General features: G+C 41.0%; 1 protein-coding gene across 6 annotated transcripts in view; it reads left to right on the top strand.

Annotated features, from left to right (window-relative positions):
- vps13c (vacuolar protein sorting 13 homolog C) overlaps positions 1-15,226 on the top strand; it is a 425,868-nt gene that overhangs the window by 50,414 nt on the left and 360,228 nt on the right. For 5 of the 6 annotated variants that reach the window (XR_011346402.1, XM_069902927.1, XM_069902926.1 and 2 more), the window contains exons 5-7: positions 774-875; positions 14,550-14,659; positions 14,785-14,844. Coding sequence is in view for 5 of the 6 variants with exons in the window: in XM_069902927.1 (XP_069759028.1) it covers positions 774-875; positions 14,550-14,659; positions 14,785-14,844 (272 nt within the window). In the remaining variant the exon portion in view is untranslated. Of the gene's footprint in view, positions 1-773; positions 876-4,703; positions 4,771-10,637; positions 10,646-10,843; positions 10,904-14,549; positions 14,660-14,784; positions 14,845-15,226 lie in introns of all 6 variants that reach the window. The other variant, XM_069902930.1, reaches the window with a different exon arrangement.

The raw sequence follows: 15,226 nt of genomic DNA, 5'->3' as shown, positions 1-15,226 counted from the left end.
ATGTCTAGTCTATCTAATCCTTTCATAATTTTAAATACCTCTATCAAGTCCCCTCTCAGCTATCTACGTTCCAGTGAATAAAGTCCCAGTCTCCTTAATCTCTCCCTGTAATCCAGATGCTGTAAGCCAGGCAACATCCTTGTAAACCTTCTCTGCACCCTCTCCACCTTATCTATATCCTTCCTATAGTTTGGAGACCAGAACTGAGCATCTTCGAGTTGTCACTCCTCGTTGGATAGAATCCATAGCAGGGTAAATCCAAAGGTCAGCAGGTTCCGAGGCATCTATGGAAAGTGAAGTGTTTAATATTTTAGGTCTGATATCTTGCATCAGAATTTCTATGTTTTTGTTTCAGATTTCCAGCATCTGTAGTTTGTTTTATTTTAATTTGATTTGATGAAAAATTCTTCTTTCACTTTGAAGAGAAAATTGAAGAGAATGAGTTTTATTCTGTAGTCAGACGTCTCCTTTATTGAGTCAGTGATTTGCTTAAGTCAGTGTATCTGCAATGTTACCGACATCAATATGAAACTTGAATGTGAATCTTAGTGTCACATTTCTCCCCCCCCCTCCCCCACCGCTATAATTATTGACTCTCATGCTTTGTTTCTATTAGATAAGGTCAAGTATTCATGCAAAATTTTTGAATTTAACAAATATTGCATGCTTTTGTGAAAAATGTGATGTTTCTTGACTTTTTCAGGCCAAAATTGATTTTAAAAAAAAGTTAACATATGCTTGAAAAAGTCATTGTCTTTTTTGTCCTTCCAAAGGTATTCAATATGATGCCGAAAGGGAAGAGAAACAACGGCAGGAAAATAAGCAAAAAGAGCTTTTGCGAATTGAAGAAGCCTTGGAAAAAGCAGCAAAAAAAGGTGTTCGGCAAAATTTTCCAGTTTTTGCATTTTACCCTACAATGAAATCTGCATGTATTTTTGATTATTCAAGTTCTAATCTGAAGAAAATTATTTATGTGGTCAGCCATGCTTGTATGCCTTCAGTTAAGCATGCATTTCGATACCTATAAATAATTTCACATCTATGCCAGCAGGCCGTGGCTCTCTCCTCTGCTACAGCTCCCCACAACCTCCGCGGGGATCCACACCTTCATCCACTGGCTCCTTTTCTTGTTTACTGTCATGTCAGACTGGATATTAGTGATTCAGAAAAAAAAATTCTGAATTATTAGAATATGCAAAGTGCTCCATCTAAACATATACTAAGTGCTCTAAATTGAGCCAGTATATTTTAAGATTGCTGATGTGTTTGAGGAATCAGAATTGCAGGGTATATAATGAACAACTCAAGGTTAAAAGGTCAGGGGAGGGGCTGGAGGTCTTAAAACACGTAAAGGTTGATGAACCCCCAGGGGTTGAGCAAATATATCCTCGGATGTTTCTGAAAGCACGATCCCTGGCAGAGATATTTGTATCTTTGTTGAGCACAGGTGAAGTTATGGAAGATTGCAGGGTACCTAATATGGTACTTTTTGTTTAAAAGGCTGTAAGGATAAGCCAGTGAACTATAGGATCACACACTTTATGGGTAAGTTACTGGAAGGGATTGTGGTGGGAGGATAGAATAGAAGCCAGCTGAAGTAGTGAATGTGGGCTCAGTTTTAACATTCAAGGAAAATTTGGACCTGTACATGTATCGGAGAGGTATGGAGGGATATAGCATGGGTACAGGTCAATGGGACCAGGCAGAATAGTAGTTTGGCATAGACTAGAAGAGCTGAAGATCCTTTTTTTCTGTGTTGTAATGTTCTATGGATTCTGAGAGACAGGATCTACTTGCATTTGGAAAGGCAAGGACTTGTTAGGGATATTCAGCATGGCTTTGTGTATATGAAAGAGTGTTTTACAAATGATTGCATTGTTTGAAGAGGTGACCAAGAAGATTGATGAGATTTGGTGGTAGACGTTGTCTATGTGGACTTGTAGTAAGACCTTTGACAAGGTCTTGCATGATAGGCTGGTGTGGTCTGGCAGGTTGGATTGCATGGGATCTAGAGGGAGCTGGCCAAATGGATACAAAATTGGCTTGCTGGTAGAAGTCAGAGAATGGGGTTGATAGTCACATTGGAAGTATGTGACCAGTGGTGCTGGGTCCACTGCCGTTTGTTAACAACATGGATGACAGTGTAGTTCGCATGGTAAGATTAGTGGACAATGAAAGGTTATCAGTGATTATAAACTAAAGAAAAGTGGGCCACTGAATGATGGATGTAATTTAATTGACTGTTGCACTTTGGAAGGTTAAACCAGGGCAGGACTTGTACAATTCAGTCAGTCTAAATTGATTCTGTAGTTCTGAAGATCAACTTAGTTTTCATAATTGTGAGCTGGGAGAAACTGAATAAAGTGAGTCTTTATGCTGAATTGCTTTCTGTCGTGGGTGAACTATACAGTAATGGATAACTCCAGACTTGATTTTCAGGAAATGCTGGTCATACAATTAGTTTATAATTCAATAATTGCCGGCTCATTAATTTAATGCAACATAATTGTATATTCATTCCTCCAGGATATTTATATCCTGCATCAATTTCATTAGATTAATTCTGAAAGTGACTTTAATTTTTTAAAATCTGCTGAGTCTGTTTATGATGGTTCAATTTTTTGTGTGATCTAAGTATTTGCAGTCAAGTTGCTGGATAAACTATTCCTGTAGACATTACATTTTCCAAGTGTGCAGTGAATTAGAATTTAGAAATTTTTTACTATTTGTAAGTTAGGCGAGTATTTAGTCTGAGAGTAAATCACCGTGAGCAGGAAAGGGCTTTGGCAAATACTAGAGCGCATCGGATGTCCCCCAAAGTTCCTCAACATGATTATCCAACTGCACGAAAACCAACAAGGTCGGGTCAGATACAGCAATGAGCTCTCTGAACCCTTCTCCATTAACAATGGCGTGAAGCAAGGCTGTGTTCTGGCACCAACCCTCTTTTCAATCTTCTTCAGCATGATGCTGAACCAAGCCATGAAAGACCCCAACAATGAAGACGCTGTTTACATCCGGTACCGCACGGATGGCAGTCTCTTCAATCTGAGGCGCCTGCAAGCTCACACCAAGACACAAGAGAAACTTGTCCGTGAACTACTCTTTGCAGATGATGCCGCTTTAGTTGCCCATTCAGAGCCAGCTCTTCAGCGCTTGACGTCCTGCTTTGCGGAAACTGCCAAAATGTTTGGCCTGGAAGTCAGCCTGAAGAAAACTGAGGTCCTCCATCAGCCAGCTCCCCACCATGATTACCAGCCCCCCCACATCTCCATCGGGCACACAAAACTCAAAACGGTCAACCAGTTTACCTATCTCGGCTGCACCATTTCATCAGATGCAAGGATCGACAATGAGATAGACAACAGACTCGCCAAGGCAAATAGCGCCTTTGGAAGACTACACAAAAGAGTCTGGAAAAACAACCAACTGAAAAACCTCACAAAGATAAGCGTATACAGAGCCGTTGTCATACCCACACTCCTGTTCGGCTCCGAATCATGGGTCCTCTACCGGCACCACCTACGGCTCCTAGAACGCTTCCACCAGCGTTGTCTCCGCTCCATCCTCAACATCCATTGGAGCGCTTACATCCCTAACGTCGAAGTACTCGAGATGGCAGAGGTCGACAGCATCGAGTCCACGCTGCTGAAGATCCAGCTGCGCTGGATGGGTCACGTCTCCAGAATGGAGGACCATCGCCTTCCCAAGATCGTGTTATATGGCGAGCTCTCCACTGGCCACCGTGACAGAGGTGCACCAAAGAAAAGGTACAAGGACTGCCTAAAAAAATCTCTTGGTGCCTGCCACATTGACCACCGCCAGTGGGCTGATATCGCCTCAAACCGTGCATCTTGGCGCCTCACAGTTTGGCGGGCAGCAACCTTCTTTGAAGAAGACCGCAGAGCCTACCTCACTGACAAAAGGCAAAGGAGGAAAAACCCAACACCCATCCCCAACCAACCAATTTTCCCCTGCAACCGCTGCAATCGTGTCTGCCTGTCCCGCTTCGGACTTGTCAGCCACAAACGAGTCTGCAGCTGACGTGGACTTTTTACCCCCTCCATAAATCTTCGTCCGCGAAGCCAAGCCAAAGAAAGAAATCATTCACGGATGTGCACATGTCCCAAACTATCTCTGGTTTGCTTTTATAGTGGGGTTAATGGCAATATGAAGTGATATATAATTACATGGGAATTGTTCAATAAATAATTTAGTGTCCAAACTGTTCAGCAAGATTTGTTAACCATATTTCGGTTTTTCAGGAATTTCGCTGCAAGTACAGTACAAAGAACATATTTTTTGTAGAGTTCACCATGAACACAGAATTATTGTTTCTTGTCTAGGAGGTGTGCAGCCAAGTTAAGATGTTACTCTTGCACAGTGTCAAAATGTCTTGCATTTTCCCTTGTTCTGACACCCACTGTCACACCCTCTTCAGGTTAAGTGGACATATATTCAGAAAGAATTTAACGAAAATCTGGTTTATATGACAGAATTCCATTACAGTTTGCAGCAAAGCCATATTGGAAGATTTCTCTTGAAAATTGTGTTTTTAAATATTAATACTACATGGCTCTTCAAAGTGTAACAACATTTAATTGTTCAAATTTGAAAATCTGGTTAAAATGCCTTCACGATTAACTCAATTGTGAATACTGTCTTCGTCTTGTTTATCGTCATTGCTGCATAATGGGATGAAGGTGCTTCTTCAGGAGAATTCTTGTTTTCCCTGGAAAGCTACGTTTATAAGGATATCAAACCTGGTAGGTTTTTTTACTACATTATTTTGTTCTAACATACTCAAAATAAAAAGATAGCATTTTCAATGGCCACGTGGTCAAAATTATTAAAATGCAATGCTCATGATCAGCAAATAATCTAAAAAAGAATTTTTTAATGTTACAAGATCAAACCAGCAACCACAAAGAAGGCATATCACACAGGGCTAAAGATGAACAATTACTTTATTAACAAAAAATTCACCTTCAAACTTTAATTAAAAATCCCCCCTTTTATAACAATGCCCACTGGTTACTATGCAAATTTCTATAACAGTGTGAAACTAATAAATTTCCCGCCTAAATATAACATATGTAATTAAAATCAAAGTTATATTTCCAACCAGCCCACAGAAAAACTTCGACACAAAACACACAAAACTTAGATCTCGACCGAAGCAAACATCATAAACAAAATTCAGTTTGTTTGGTAAACTGAAGCCATAAGATCTTTGAGAGAGAGAATAAAATTTGAAGTTGTCTTGTGTTGCTGCAGAGAGAGGAACAATGACCTGGTCTGGATCCTTCTGGCTGCCTTCGGAATGTTCACCCCTTTTAAAATGCCCAACATTCTAAATTGTCCTCCAGACCATGACTCATGCACTGGGCCTCCTCCCGCTCCACAGGTTTATCCTCCAAGTCCAGAAATTTTTAGATCATCTTCTGCACATGCTCAGTCCGTCTCTCACTCTCTCAGCAGTCCACCTTCACCTTGGCTCTCTAACGCAAACTGTCACTTTCCAACACAAAACCACACAGCACATAGGCCAATACACAACACAGAACTCTGGAACACTTTTCAATGGATGAGTGTTTTATTTCTGGTCCACGTAATGTGCGAGAAAAGAAGGCTACAGGTTTGCCAGCTTGATTTAGTGTGGCAGCTAGAGCAAAATCAGATGCATCCGATTCCACTTGAAAAGGTAAATCCTCATCAATTCCAGATATGGAGGCCCTGGCTATATCTTTTTTAATGTTTTCAAAGGCTTGGAAGGCCTCATTACTCAAAGGAAAACTGACGGTTTTAAAAAGAGGTTGTGCTTTGTCAGTGTAGCTTGGCACCCACTGAGCGTAATAGGAGAAAAACCCTAAACAACGCTTGAGGGCCTTTTGTGTTATTGGAGGGGGCATATTCATGAGTGGTCACATTCTCTCTGGATCTGGACTGATTTCTCCTTTACTTACTACGTAGCCTAATATTGGCAGGCTCTTCGTGCAGTACACACATTTGTCATTATTCAGGGTTAAATGCAAGGTTTTGGCTACTTGGAGGAACTGTTGTAAATTCCGATCGTGATTATTTAAGTCTTTGCCACAGATGGTAACATTGTCCAGATAGGGAAAAGTGGCCTGCAACTTATAGGTATCCACTAACCTATCTATCTCTCTTTGAAAAACGGATACCCCGTTAGTGATGCCAGAAGGAATTCTCTTAAACTGGAAGAGTTTGCCATCTGCCACAAAAGCAGTAAACTGCCTTTCATCCTTATGGATGGGAACTTGGTGTTAAGCTGATGGCAGATCAATAGTAGAGTATATCTCGTATTGGACAATTTGAGTAACCATGTCTGAGATGCGAGGCAGGGGGTAAGCATCTAGTTGAGTGTACCTGTTTATAGTTTGGCTATAATCCACGACCATTCTAGGTTTCGCGCCATTTCTGACCACTCCTACTTGAGCACGCCAAGGATGTTCTGGGCTCGATGACGTTTTCCTTTAACAAGTTCTTAACCTCATCTTTACTAAAGAGTCTTTCCTACTTTTTGTAGCTATAGGCTTACAAGCTGAAGTCAAATTAGTGAAGAGACGAGGGGCTTTAATTTAGTGTGGACAAACCACAAAACTTCTTTGACGAGACGGTGATGGATGGCAAAGGGCCATTAAATGCTAATATGATACTTTTCATTTAGCATTGGAAGTCTTGACCCAGAAGCATTGGAGCGCATAGGCCAGGGAGTACAGAAATCTTGAAGTCAGTATATTCATTGTCATGTATTTTAAAATTAATTTTGCAGTAACTTGCATCTTGTTCTAATCCCGAGCAAGCCATCGTGATTGTGCGCTTAGATGGGTATAACACAAGATTTAATGCTCTAGCGTTCGAAGGGTGAATGCAACTGTCTGTACTGCCTGAATCAAATAAACAGTTAACAGGCTGCCCATTTACCTCCACTTTCATCGTGATTGGCTGCAGATCGTAGGATTTATCTTGATTTACCTTCATGGAAGCCAGGATTGGATCTCCTTTTGGCAGTGGCATGTAGGGCCTCGCCTTGCCACTGGTCAATCCGCTGGATGATTCAGAAGAAGTTGAAAGTGGGCTAGATGAATCATTGATTCTCCAGCTCGGCATCGTGGCGCTTGAGCGCTGCTTCTTCTTCTGCTCGCCACGAGTGCCAGATGTCGACTCTCTAGCTCGGCAAGCTCTGGCCCAATGGCCCTTCTTCCCACAGTTGGCGCAGGTATCTTGCTGTGCGGGGCACTGGTTGCGGGCATGGAGTGCCAAGCCACAGAAGTAGCACTTAGGGGACTGGCTTTTGCCCCGTGGTTTCGTAGTGCTCAGGAGCGAATCTTCACTACAGGTCGGTCTGAGGGGTTCTGCTTCAGCACTTCTCCCTTGCTCGAATGCTTTCGCGCCTTGTAGCGCAGTTAGAAGCATCTTCGCTTGTTGCAGAGTCGCATTAAAGGTCAAGCCCGGAGTCACCAGTAGACGTTGTCATAACGTATCCCGATTCCAGACCGCTTATGAACATGTCTAATATCAGGAACTTACGGTGGGCTTTCGCCGCGATGGCAGCGCAGACACAGTCCCTTGATAGCACTTTCAGGGCGAGCGCGAAAACATCTACGCTCTCACCTGCTTGTTGCTTGAAGCTGGGGTCTTGCGAACAGGGTGTTCTGAGACACATCATAATAGGTTTTAAGGGGATTCACTGCGTTCTGATGGCCAGCTACTTCTCTGACCACCGAGTAGGGACGTCTCCGAGGAGAGCCACGGAATGGTCCATTTTCTCGGCATGTTGCACGACATTGTTCTTTCGCATGGATGCTTTCAAAACACTGGAGCCAGTGGTGGAACTTTTCTCCGGCTCGGGTGGCATCTTGATCTATCTCGAGTCTTCCAGGTTTCAGGGAAGTATCCATAATTTTCTTCTGTTAATAAAATTGATATGTCACAAGCAAGGATCAGTCTTGTATCGTACTATAGGCTTTTATTAACAGAAGAAGCCATCTCCACTGACTGGTGGGATAAGTTGCACTACCTGTTATACCAGTAGGATGGAGCCAATCTACAGTCATAACCAATAGCAAGCAGACAGCAGAATACATTACATCACTACACTTGGTCTCTGCACCAGCTTCTCAGCCACGCATTTATCTGCCTGATATCACTATTTTTTTGCCCTCACTAGCGCAAGACACAGGCAATAATCCTGAGATTACCACCCAGGAGGTCCTGCTTCTCAGCTTCCTTCCTAATTCCTTGTATTCTCCCTACTTATCTTTCCTACATCATTGGTACCAACATGTACCAAGACTTCTGGCTGTTTATCCTCTCTCCTCAGAATGTTTTGGACTCGATCGGATCCAACCCACACCCCGGCATCTGCAGAATCTCTTTTCCATCCTCCTCAGTATAGAATCACCGAACACAACTGCAAGGATATTCATCTTCTGCACTACAGTGGCCTTGCATTGCTGGAGACCTGGTCACCATGGTTCACCGTCAGGTCATCCTCAGCAATACTATCCAGGTCAATATACTGGTTGCTGAGGGGAGATGGTCTCAGAGGTGCTCTCTACGAATTCCCTGTAGCTCCTGTCTGTTGTCTCTTCCCTCTCCCTAATGAGTAGTGGTCATCAAGCCACAGCTCCAGTTCCTGTACATGGTCCCTAAGGAGCTGCAGTTAGAGGCATTGGAGAGGCTTGGAGTTTCCCAGGGAGCCCACATCCAACACTCACCACAGAGCACAAGCCCTGTAGACATAGGCTTAATCTACACAAGAGCATGATAGCTGATGGAAATAAACCAGGTGCTGGTCTTCAGGCTTTTGAATCTTCTGTCTGAAGGGAGCAGTGAGAAGACGTTGTGAGCAGGGTGATGGAGGTCCTTTATGATGTGGACTGCCTTTTTGAGGCAGCGCCTCACATCGATTTATTTAGTGGACTGCACCTTTCTTCTTAGCACAACCCATATTACCTCACTGCCTGAGTTCCCCCACAATGTCAGGCCCAATGTGCAGGTACAATCATGGCATTTAAAAGATATTGGGATGGATTTGAGGCAAACACAGGCAAATGGAACTAGCTCAGATGGACAAACTTTATTGGCATAAATTGAGGTTTCCAAATTCTATAACTCTGACACTCTATTGCTGTGACACTTTGCCTGATCATTAGTTTTCACCCAGGCATGTATGTTGTAAATAAGAAACTAGCAGGGGATAAGTGCTGATGAGTAGTTGGCTGACTAATTTTAAGGCATGAATGAAATGACAGAGAAAGGAAGGAAACACTTTTGGCTTAATGAAAGACATGGAAAAGATGAAGTGGTGCTTGAATGTTGGGAAGTAAATAAGGCACTCAAGATATGACCTGAGTGGGGTGGGGGGGGGGGGGGGGAGGAGTTGCTTGTGCATTGTGGATGCAAAAATAGCCAACATTAAGAGCAGTAATCTTGTTTTGTACTTGGATTAGATTTTATCAAATGTCCTGCCTACACCCCTGCCCACATTAAAGGAGCTGAAATCTTCAAGGTCTTAGGAATAACATCTCAATGACCCAGTGACCTGGGACAAACATGTTGACTGACGGTTAAGAAATTATATCTTGCCTCAGGATCAGAAGCTACAGGAGGTGGTGAATGCAGCTCAGAACATAATGTAAACATTCCTCTCCTCCATGGACTCCATCTGCCTAAGAAAGGGTGCCAGCACACTGAAAGACTCATCACATCCCACACACCCTGTCTTCTTTCTTCTTCCATTAGGGACAAAGTTTAAAAATGAAAGCGTGCACTAACATGCTTAAAGATAGTTTCTTCCCTACAGCCGTCAGGCTCCTGAATGAACCCCACCACAGTGCTCTCATTCTTCCCTTGCTTGGTGCTATTTGATCTTTTCTTTCACTGTAAATTGTACTCTTCACCAGGCTGTATGAATGTCAGAGATATTTGTTTGCAGAAGAAGCTTTCTCAGTGTATTTTATGGTACTCAGTGACACTAAACTGAAGCTTAAATGTGGCTCGTGTTAAGAAAATTGGTGAATTTGTGTTTGTGCGGGCTTGACTGCAGAAATGGGTCCATTATCTGTCTTCAAAAGGCAGATTGTAGAAATACAGGCCTGATATAAATGTGGCTCCATGACTTCAAAAAGGATAATTATGAAAACATTGAGGAGAATAAATGAGTTGGATCAACTCTCAGATAACATGGTTTATCGAAGTATACTTCTTCTGAAGGTGGTTCCACATTTAAATACGTTCTGAGGAAAAATGAGTTACTATTCAGGTTTTACTCTTGCTTAAGTTTTTAAATCCATTAATCATGATTCAAACACATGAATGCAAAAAATTGTACATCCTCATTAGCTTTTGTGTGTAAGTTGTCTTTGAAGTTTGCAATCTGAAAGGCATGTTATAAAAATAAGATTATATAGGTTGTCTAGTTGTTAGATAAACCTCTAAAAAGTCTTATGAGGATGAGCAAGTTTGTAGGGAGAGATTTGTCAAAAAAAAACAACCTGAAGAAAGCTGAAATCATTGCAGAAGAAATGTATTTTAGCTTTAAAATGAAAAGGCCTTTGGAGGTACAGTATTGTAGATGGCTTATTTTAGATACAGAAAATGCTGGGCAGGGATGTTGGTCATCTTATGGATGTTCTACATGCTGTATGATTAATATTTGATCCACTATTTGCTTTGCACTTTTCTACTTTTTCTCAAGGAGTAAAATTCTGTCAAAATTGTATTTTCTAACATTTTCAAGTCACTTTAATCAATTTACTTCTCTAACGTCCTTATATCCTCTTTTCTATTCATTTTGCTTGCATGCATTGACAAGGACACAAACATAAAAAATCCAAAAAATATTTTAAGAAGTCAGCAAAAGGACGTTCCAAAGGTATGTGAGAAATTTTAATGTTGCACCTTTAACATTTGTTTTGCTTTGGTTGGAATGGCTGGCGTCCTGCATTATTTAGGTAATGTAATTGTTGGAGACGAGATTGGGTGATTTTGGAGAGGGTTAAGTGAAATTGTGAAACATTGCATGAACCAGGGAACAATTGAGGTAGAGGACAACGTGACTTCAGTGAATTTCTCAGATAGATTTCAGAGATTGGTGAGAAAGTGATTTTTGGGTCAAGATTGAAACTGCTCTGTGTAGATGCTGCAGGCGGTTTACTTAAAAATTAGGCTGCAGGAAGGAAATTCAGAAGTGTATACATAATTAAAATAATTTTCTCCATGGAGTACATGATGTGAAATAAATGACACAAAGCCAAACAATCCCAATTTCAGTTTTAATTAAAACAGCATTTGACATTAGTTTGGAATTGTCAAATAATCTGGAACATTAAAATTTCAGCATTTGGATAGATTGGAGAAACGATGCATTTTATAATGTTACAATCCTTGAATATTAACTCTTTTGCTAATTGAGGTAACATTTCAGAAGTCTTAGGTTTTGAATGGTTTCATTTTTGGGAGTTGTTTATGCATGCTTGATATTAGCTTTTAGAGCCATCACCACAGATTAACCTGACCATTGATTACATGCATCACTCTGTTCTGAATATTGATTCAAAGGCTCTCTAGTCCAGAAGAACATATGATGAAATCCAAATAAACCAATAAGATTATATTCCTTAGCATGTGTCCGGGAATTGCTCGCACTGACCATCTGAGATTCTACTATTTATTAAATAATATTGATTTAGTTTTATATAAGTATATTTGTCCTGCCTATGCATCGCCTGTCTATAGGTGTGTTATGTTTGTTTTGCACCGAGGACTGGAGAAGACTGTTTCTTCAGGTTGTACTTGTGTAATCAGATGATAAATAAACTTAACTTTGATCAGTTTTAAATGCTCCATGTTGAACATGATGATATGTCCTTCAATGTCTGTTGTTTATCTAATTAAGACTTAATATTCTAATTTTCTCATCATTAATGCAGTTGTCCAGGGATTGCTAATTTATCTATCTCCATTGCAGTGTGTGATGAGCGTTTCACTTTGGTACATTGGGATATGATGATCTGTGGGCTTCAACACTGAATTTGAAAGACCGAACTTTGAAGTAATGGTGTGGGTATAAACACCACACATGCACACAGAGACACACAATCACACATACACAGACACTCACACAGAGACACACACAATCACAGACACACACAATCACAGACACGCGCACACAGGCACACACAATCACAGACACACACAATCACAGACACACACAATCACAGACACACACAATCACAGACACACACAATCACAGACACACACAATCACAGACACACACAATCACAGACACACACAATCACAGACACACACAATCACAGACACACACAATCACAGACACACACAATCACAGACGCACACAATCACAGACGCACACAATCACAGACGCACACAATCACAGACACACACAATCACAGACACACACAATCACAGACACACACAATCACAGACACACACAATCACAGACACACACAATCACAGACACACACAATCACAGACACACACAATCACAGACACACACAATCACAGACACACACAATCACAGACACACACAATCACAGACACACACAATCACAGACACACACAATCACAGACACACACAATCACAGACACACACAATCACAGACACAGACATTCACGCAGATACTTACACGCGCACGCAGGCACGCGCACGCAGGCACGCGCACGCAGGCACACAGATGCACACACACGCAGAGACACACGCACACTCAGACACACGCACACTCAGGCGCGCACACAGATACACGCGCACACAGACACACGCGCACACAGGCACGCGCACACAGGTACACGCGGGCACAGACAGCTGTGGGGAGAGGTGGAAGCAGGGGTGATTAAGAGCACTTAAACAGTGAGGGAGTAGGGGGATAGAGAGCATATGCAGGTAGATGAGCGATTTAACTCTGCCTCATGGTTGTCACGGACAGGACACTCACTCACGATGATCGGGTTATATGATAACCTTCCCATAAAGAGAGACAGAGGAACAGATTTGTAGGCATAGAAGGCAACTGGATAGTTGTAATGGATGATGTTAATTTCCTCTATATGGACTGGGGCTCCCCCCTTTTCGTGTCAGATGCTTAGATGGGGCAGAATTTCTTCAGACAAGAGTGTAGCTAGTCCAGCCAAGAAAGGGAGCCACAATAGATCTTGTATTGGGAAATGAGCCATGCCCAGATGATGGGGGTTTCAGAATTTTAGGAACCATGATCATGTCAGAAGTAAATCACAAAATAAATCATGTCAGATCATTATGAATGAGGTTAACACTGGGCTAGAAGAAATTGGTCTATTTCGATAATCAGAATGGATATCTCAGAAATAGACTATTCTCACAAGGATATTTCACTTTTTTTTGAGAATTATATAAGAATGCATAATTGATATGACTCATTCTGTATTGCATTACATAAAAGCTATATAATTAATTAATATCGGAACAATGTATGCATGCAATATTTCTCCATCAAATTAATAAAAATATTTTAAAAAAGAAAACGGGTTTGGGGGAAGTGCTGAATTGAGGAAAGGCCATCGTTGGCATGGACGTGATGGGCTGAAAGGCCTGTTCCTCTGCTGTACTGTGCTGTGTTCTAGGTATTAGGTACCTAACTGACATGTTTACTATTGATATAAAACAGGAAAGTCCGCAGACACTGCGGTTAAAGTAAAAGCACAATGTCCAAAACATTGGGGTTGTATATCTTTATTTTTGCTAGAAAGTTCATTGTTTGTTCTGCTAAGTTTCTCCAGCATTCTGTTATTACGTTTTCTACTATCCACGGAGAAGAGCTCTGAACGTGAATATTTTTCCTCCCACTGAAACAATTCCAATGTTTTGAGATAGATTATGGACAAATAACAAGCCAGTATGGATCAGCAATTGTGATTGAAAGATGCTGCAGACTTGTTATGTACATAATATATAATACAATTAATATAATAGAATATAATTTAAAAATAATCCAAATGATCATCTCATATTGGTAATGTGTTATTACGGTGTTTTATTTGGATAATGCTCAACAAATTAAAAACTTTCATGGAGTCAGCCTTGTATTAGGAAGTCAAACCATTGATAAATGTGCTGCCAAGCTCCATTATTTTCCATTTTGCCTCAGACCTAGAGCCATTAAAGGGATGCGTATTTTGGGATTATAAGTCGAAGTAAATTCACCACACGATGCAATATTCCAACAGAAGAATGAGCCAGCTCAGCACAGATCAAGGTGCAAGGATGTAGTGTCGCGGTTCTCCTTCGCTGCTTGCACCCAACCTGTTTGGGGAAGGGTGCGAATGGATGCATTTTCAGCAATAGGATTTGAGTTTGAGGTGCCTGAACTGTTACTATTTGAACAATATATATCCTCAAGGTGATGGAACAACAGTACAGAACTCTTCATAATTTGATAGTGTTCAAAATCTAAAGCAATGTCTTGGGATTTCTTTATCAGATTAATCATTCTAAATTGAGTGACTTTTTGTTTCTTCCTATTAAGATAAAGCAAAAGAGACAAAAAAAGATACATTTACTGAAAAACTGGCAACACAGATTATTAAAAATCTCCAGATCAAAATAACAAGCATTCATTTGAGATATGAAGATGCCGTAAGTGGATCTGTATATTTGTTTACAAGTTAATCTTTACCAAGCATTAAATGCACATACTGTAAGTTGGTGTGGGGAAAGATGAAGGTATTGATTTTGTTGTGTAAAAATTCTTTATTTTTCAGATTACCGACAGAACAAGGCCCATCTCTGTTGGTGTCACACTGGGGGAGCTTAGTTTGCAGGTAATTCTGAATAGGAAAAGTTTATTTGAAGGCTGTTTGGTTCATGGAAAAATTGTGAAGAGTAGAATTTGATGTGAAATTATCTGCTTATTACTATAAACTGCATATGAAATTAAAAGGTTTTAAACTTTTTGGAACAACAAGTTTTAAAGGGATTGATGTCTTTTAAAATAGCAACTGAGGTCTTTTTCATCTGCTTGAGAAAGAAGATATAAAACTTGGTTAATTAAAAAAAATTTAGACATAAAGCCTGTTAACAGGCCCTTTCAACCCATAAGCCCGTGTCATCCAATTACACACAATTGACCTACAATCCCCATACATTTTGAAGGGTGCGAGGAAACCATAGCATCTGGAGGAAACCCACGCAGACCAAGGGATA

The sequence above is a fragment of the Narcine bancroftii genome, chromosome 11 (genome assembly GCF_036971445.1).
Source record: "Narcine bancroftii isolate sNarBan1 chromosome 11, sNarBan1.hap1, whole genome shotgun sequence".
Lineage (NCBI taxonomy): Eukaryota > Metazoa > Chordata > Chondrichthyes > Torpediniformes > Narcinidae > Narcine > Narcine bancroftii.
Note: the sequence above shows the minus strand (reverse complement) of the source record. Positions and strands in the feature narration are given on the sequence as shown.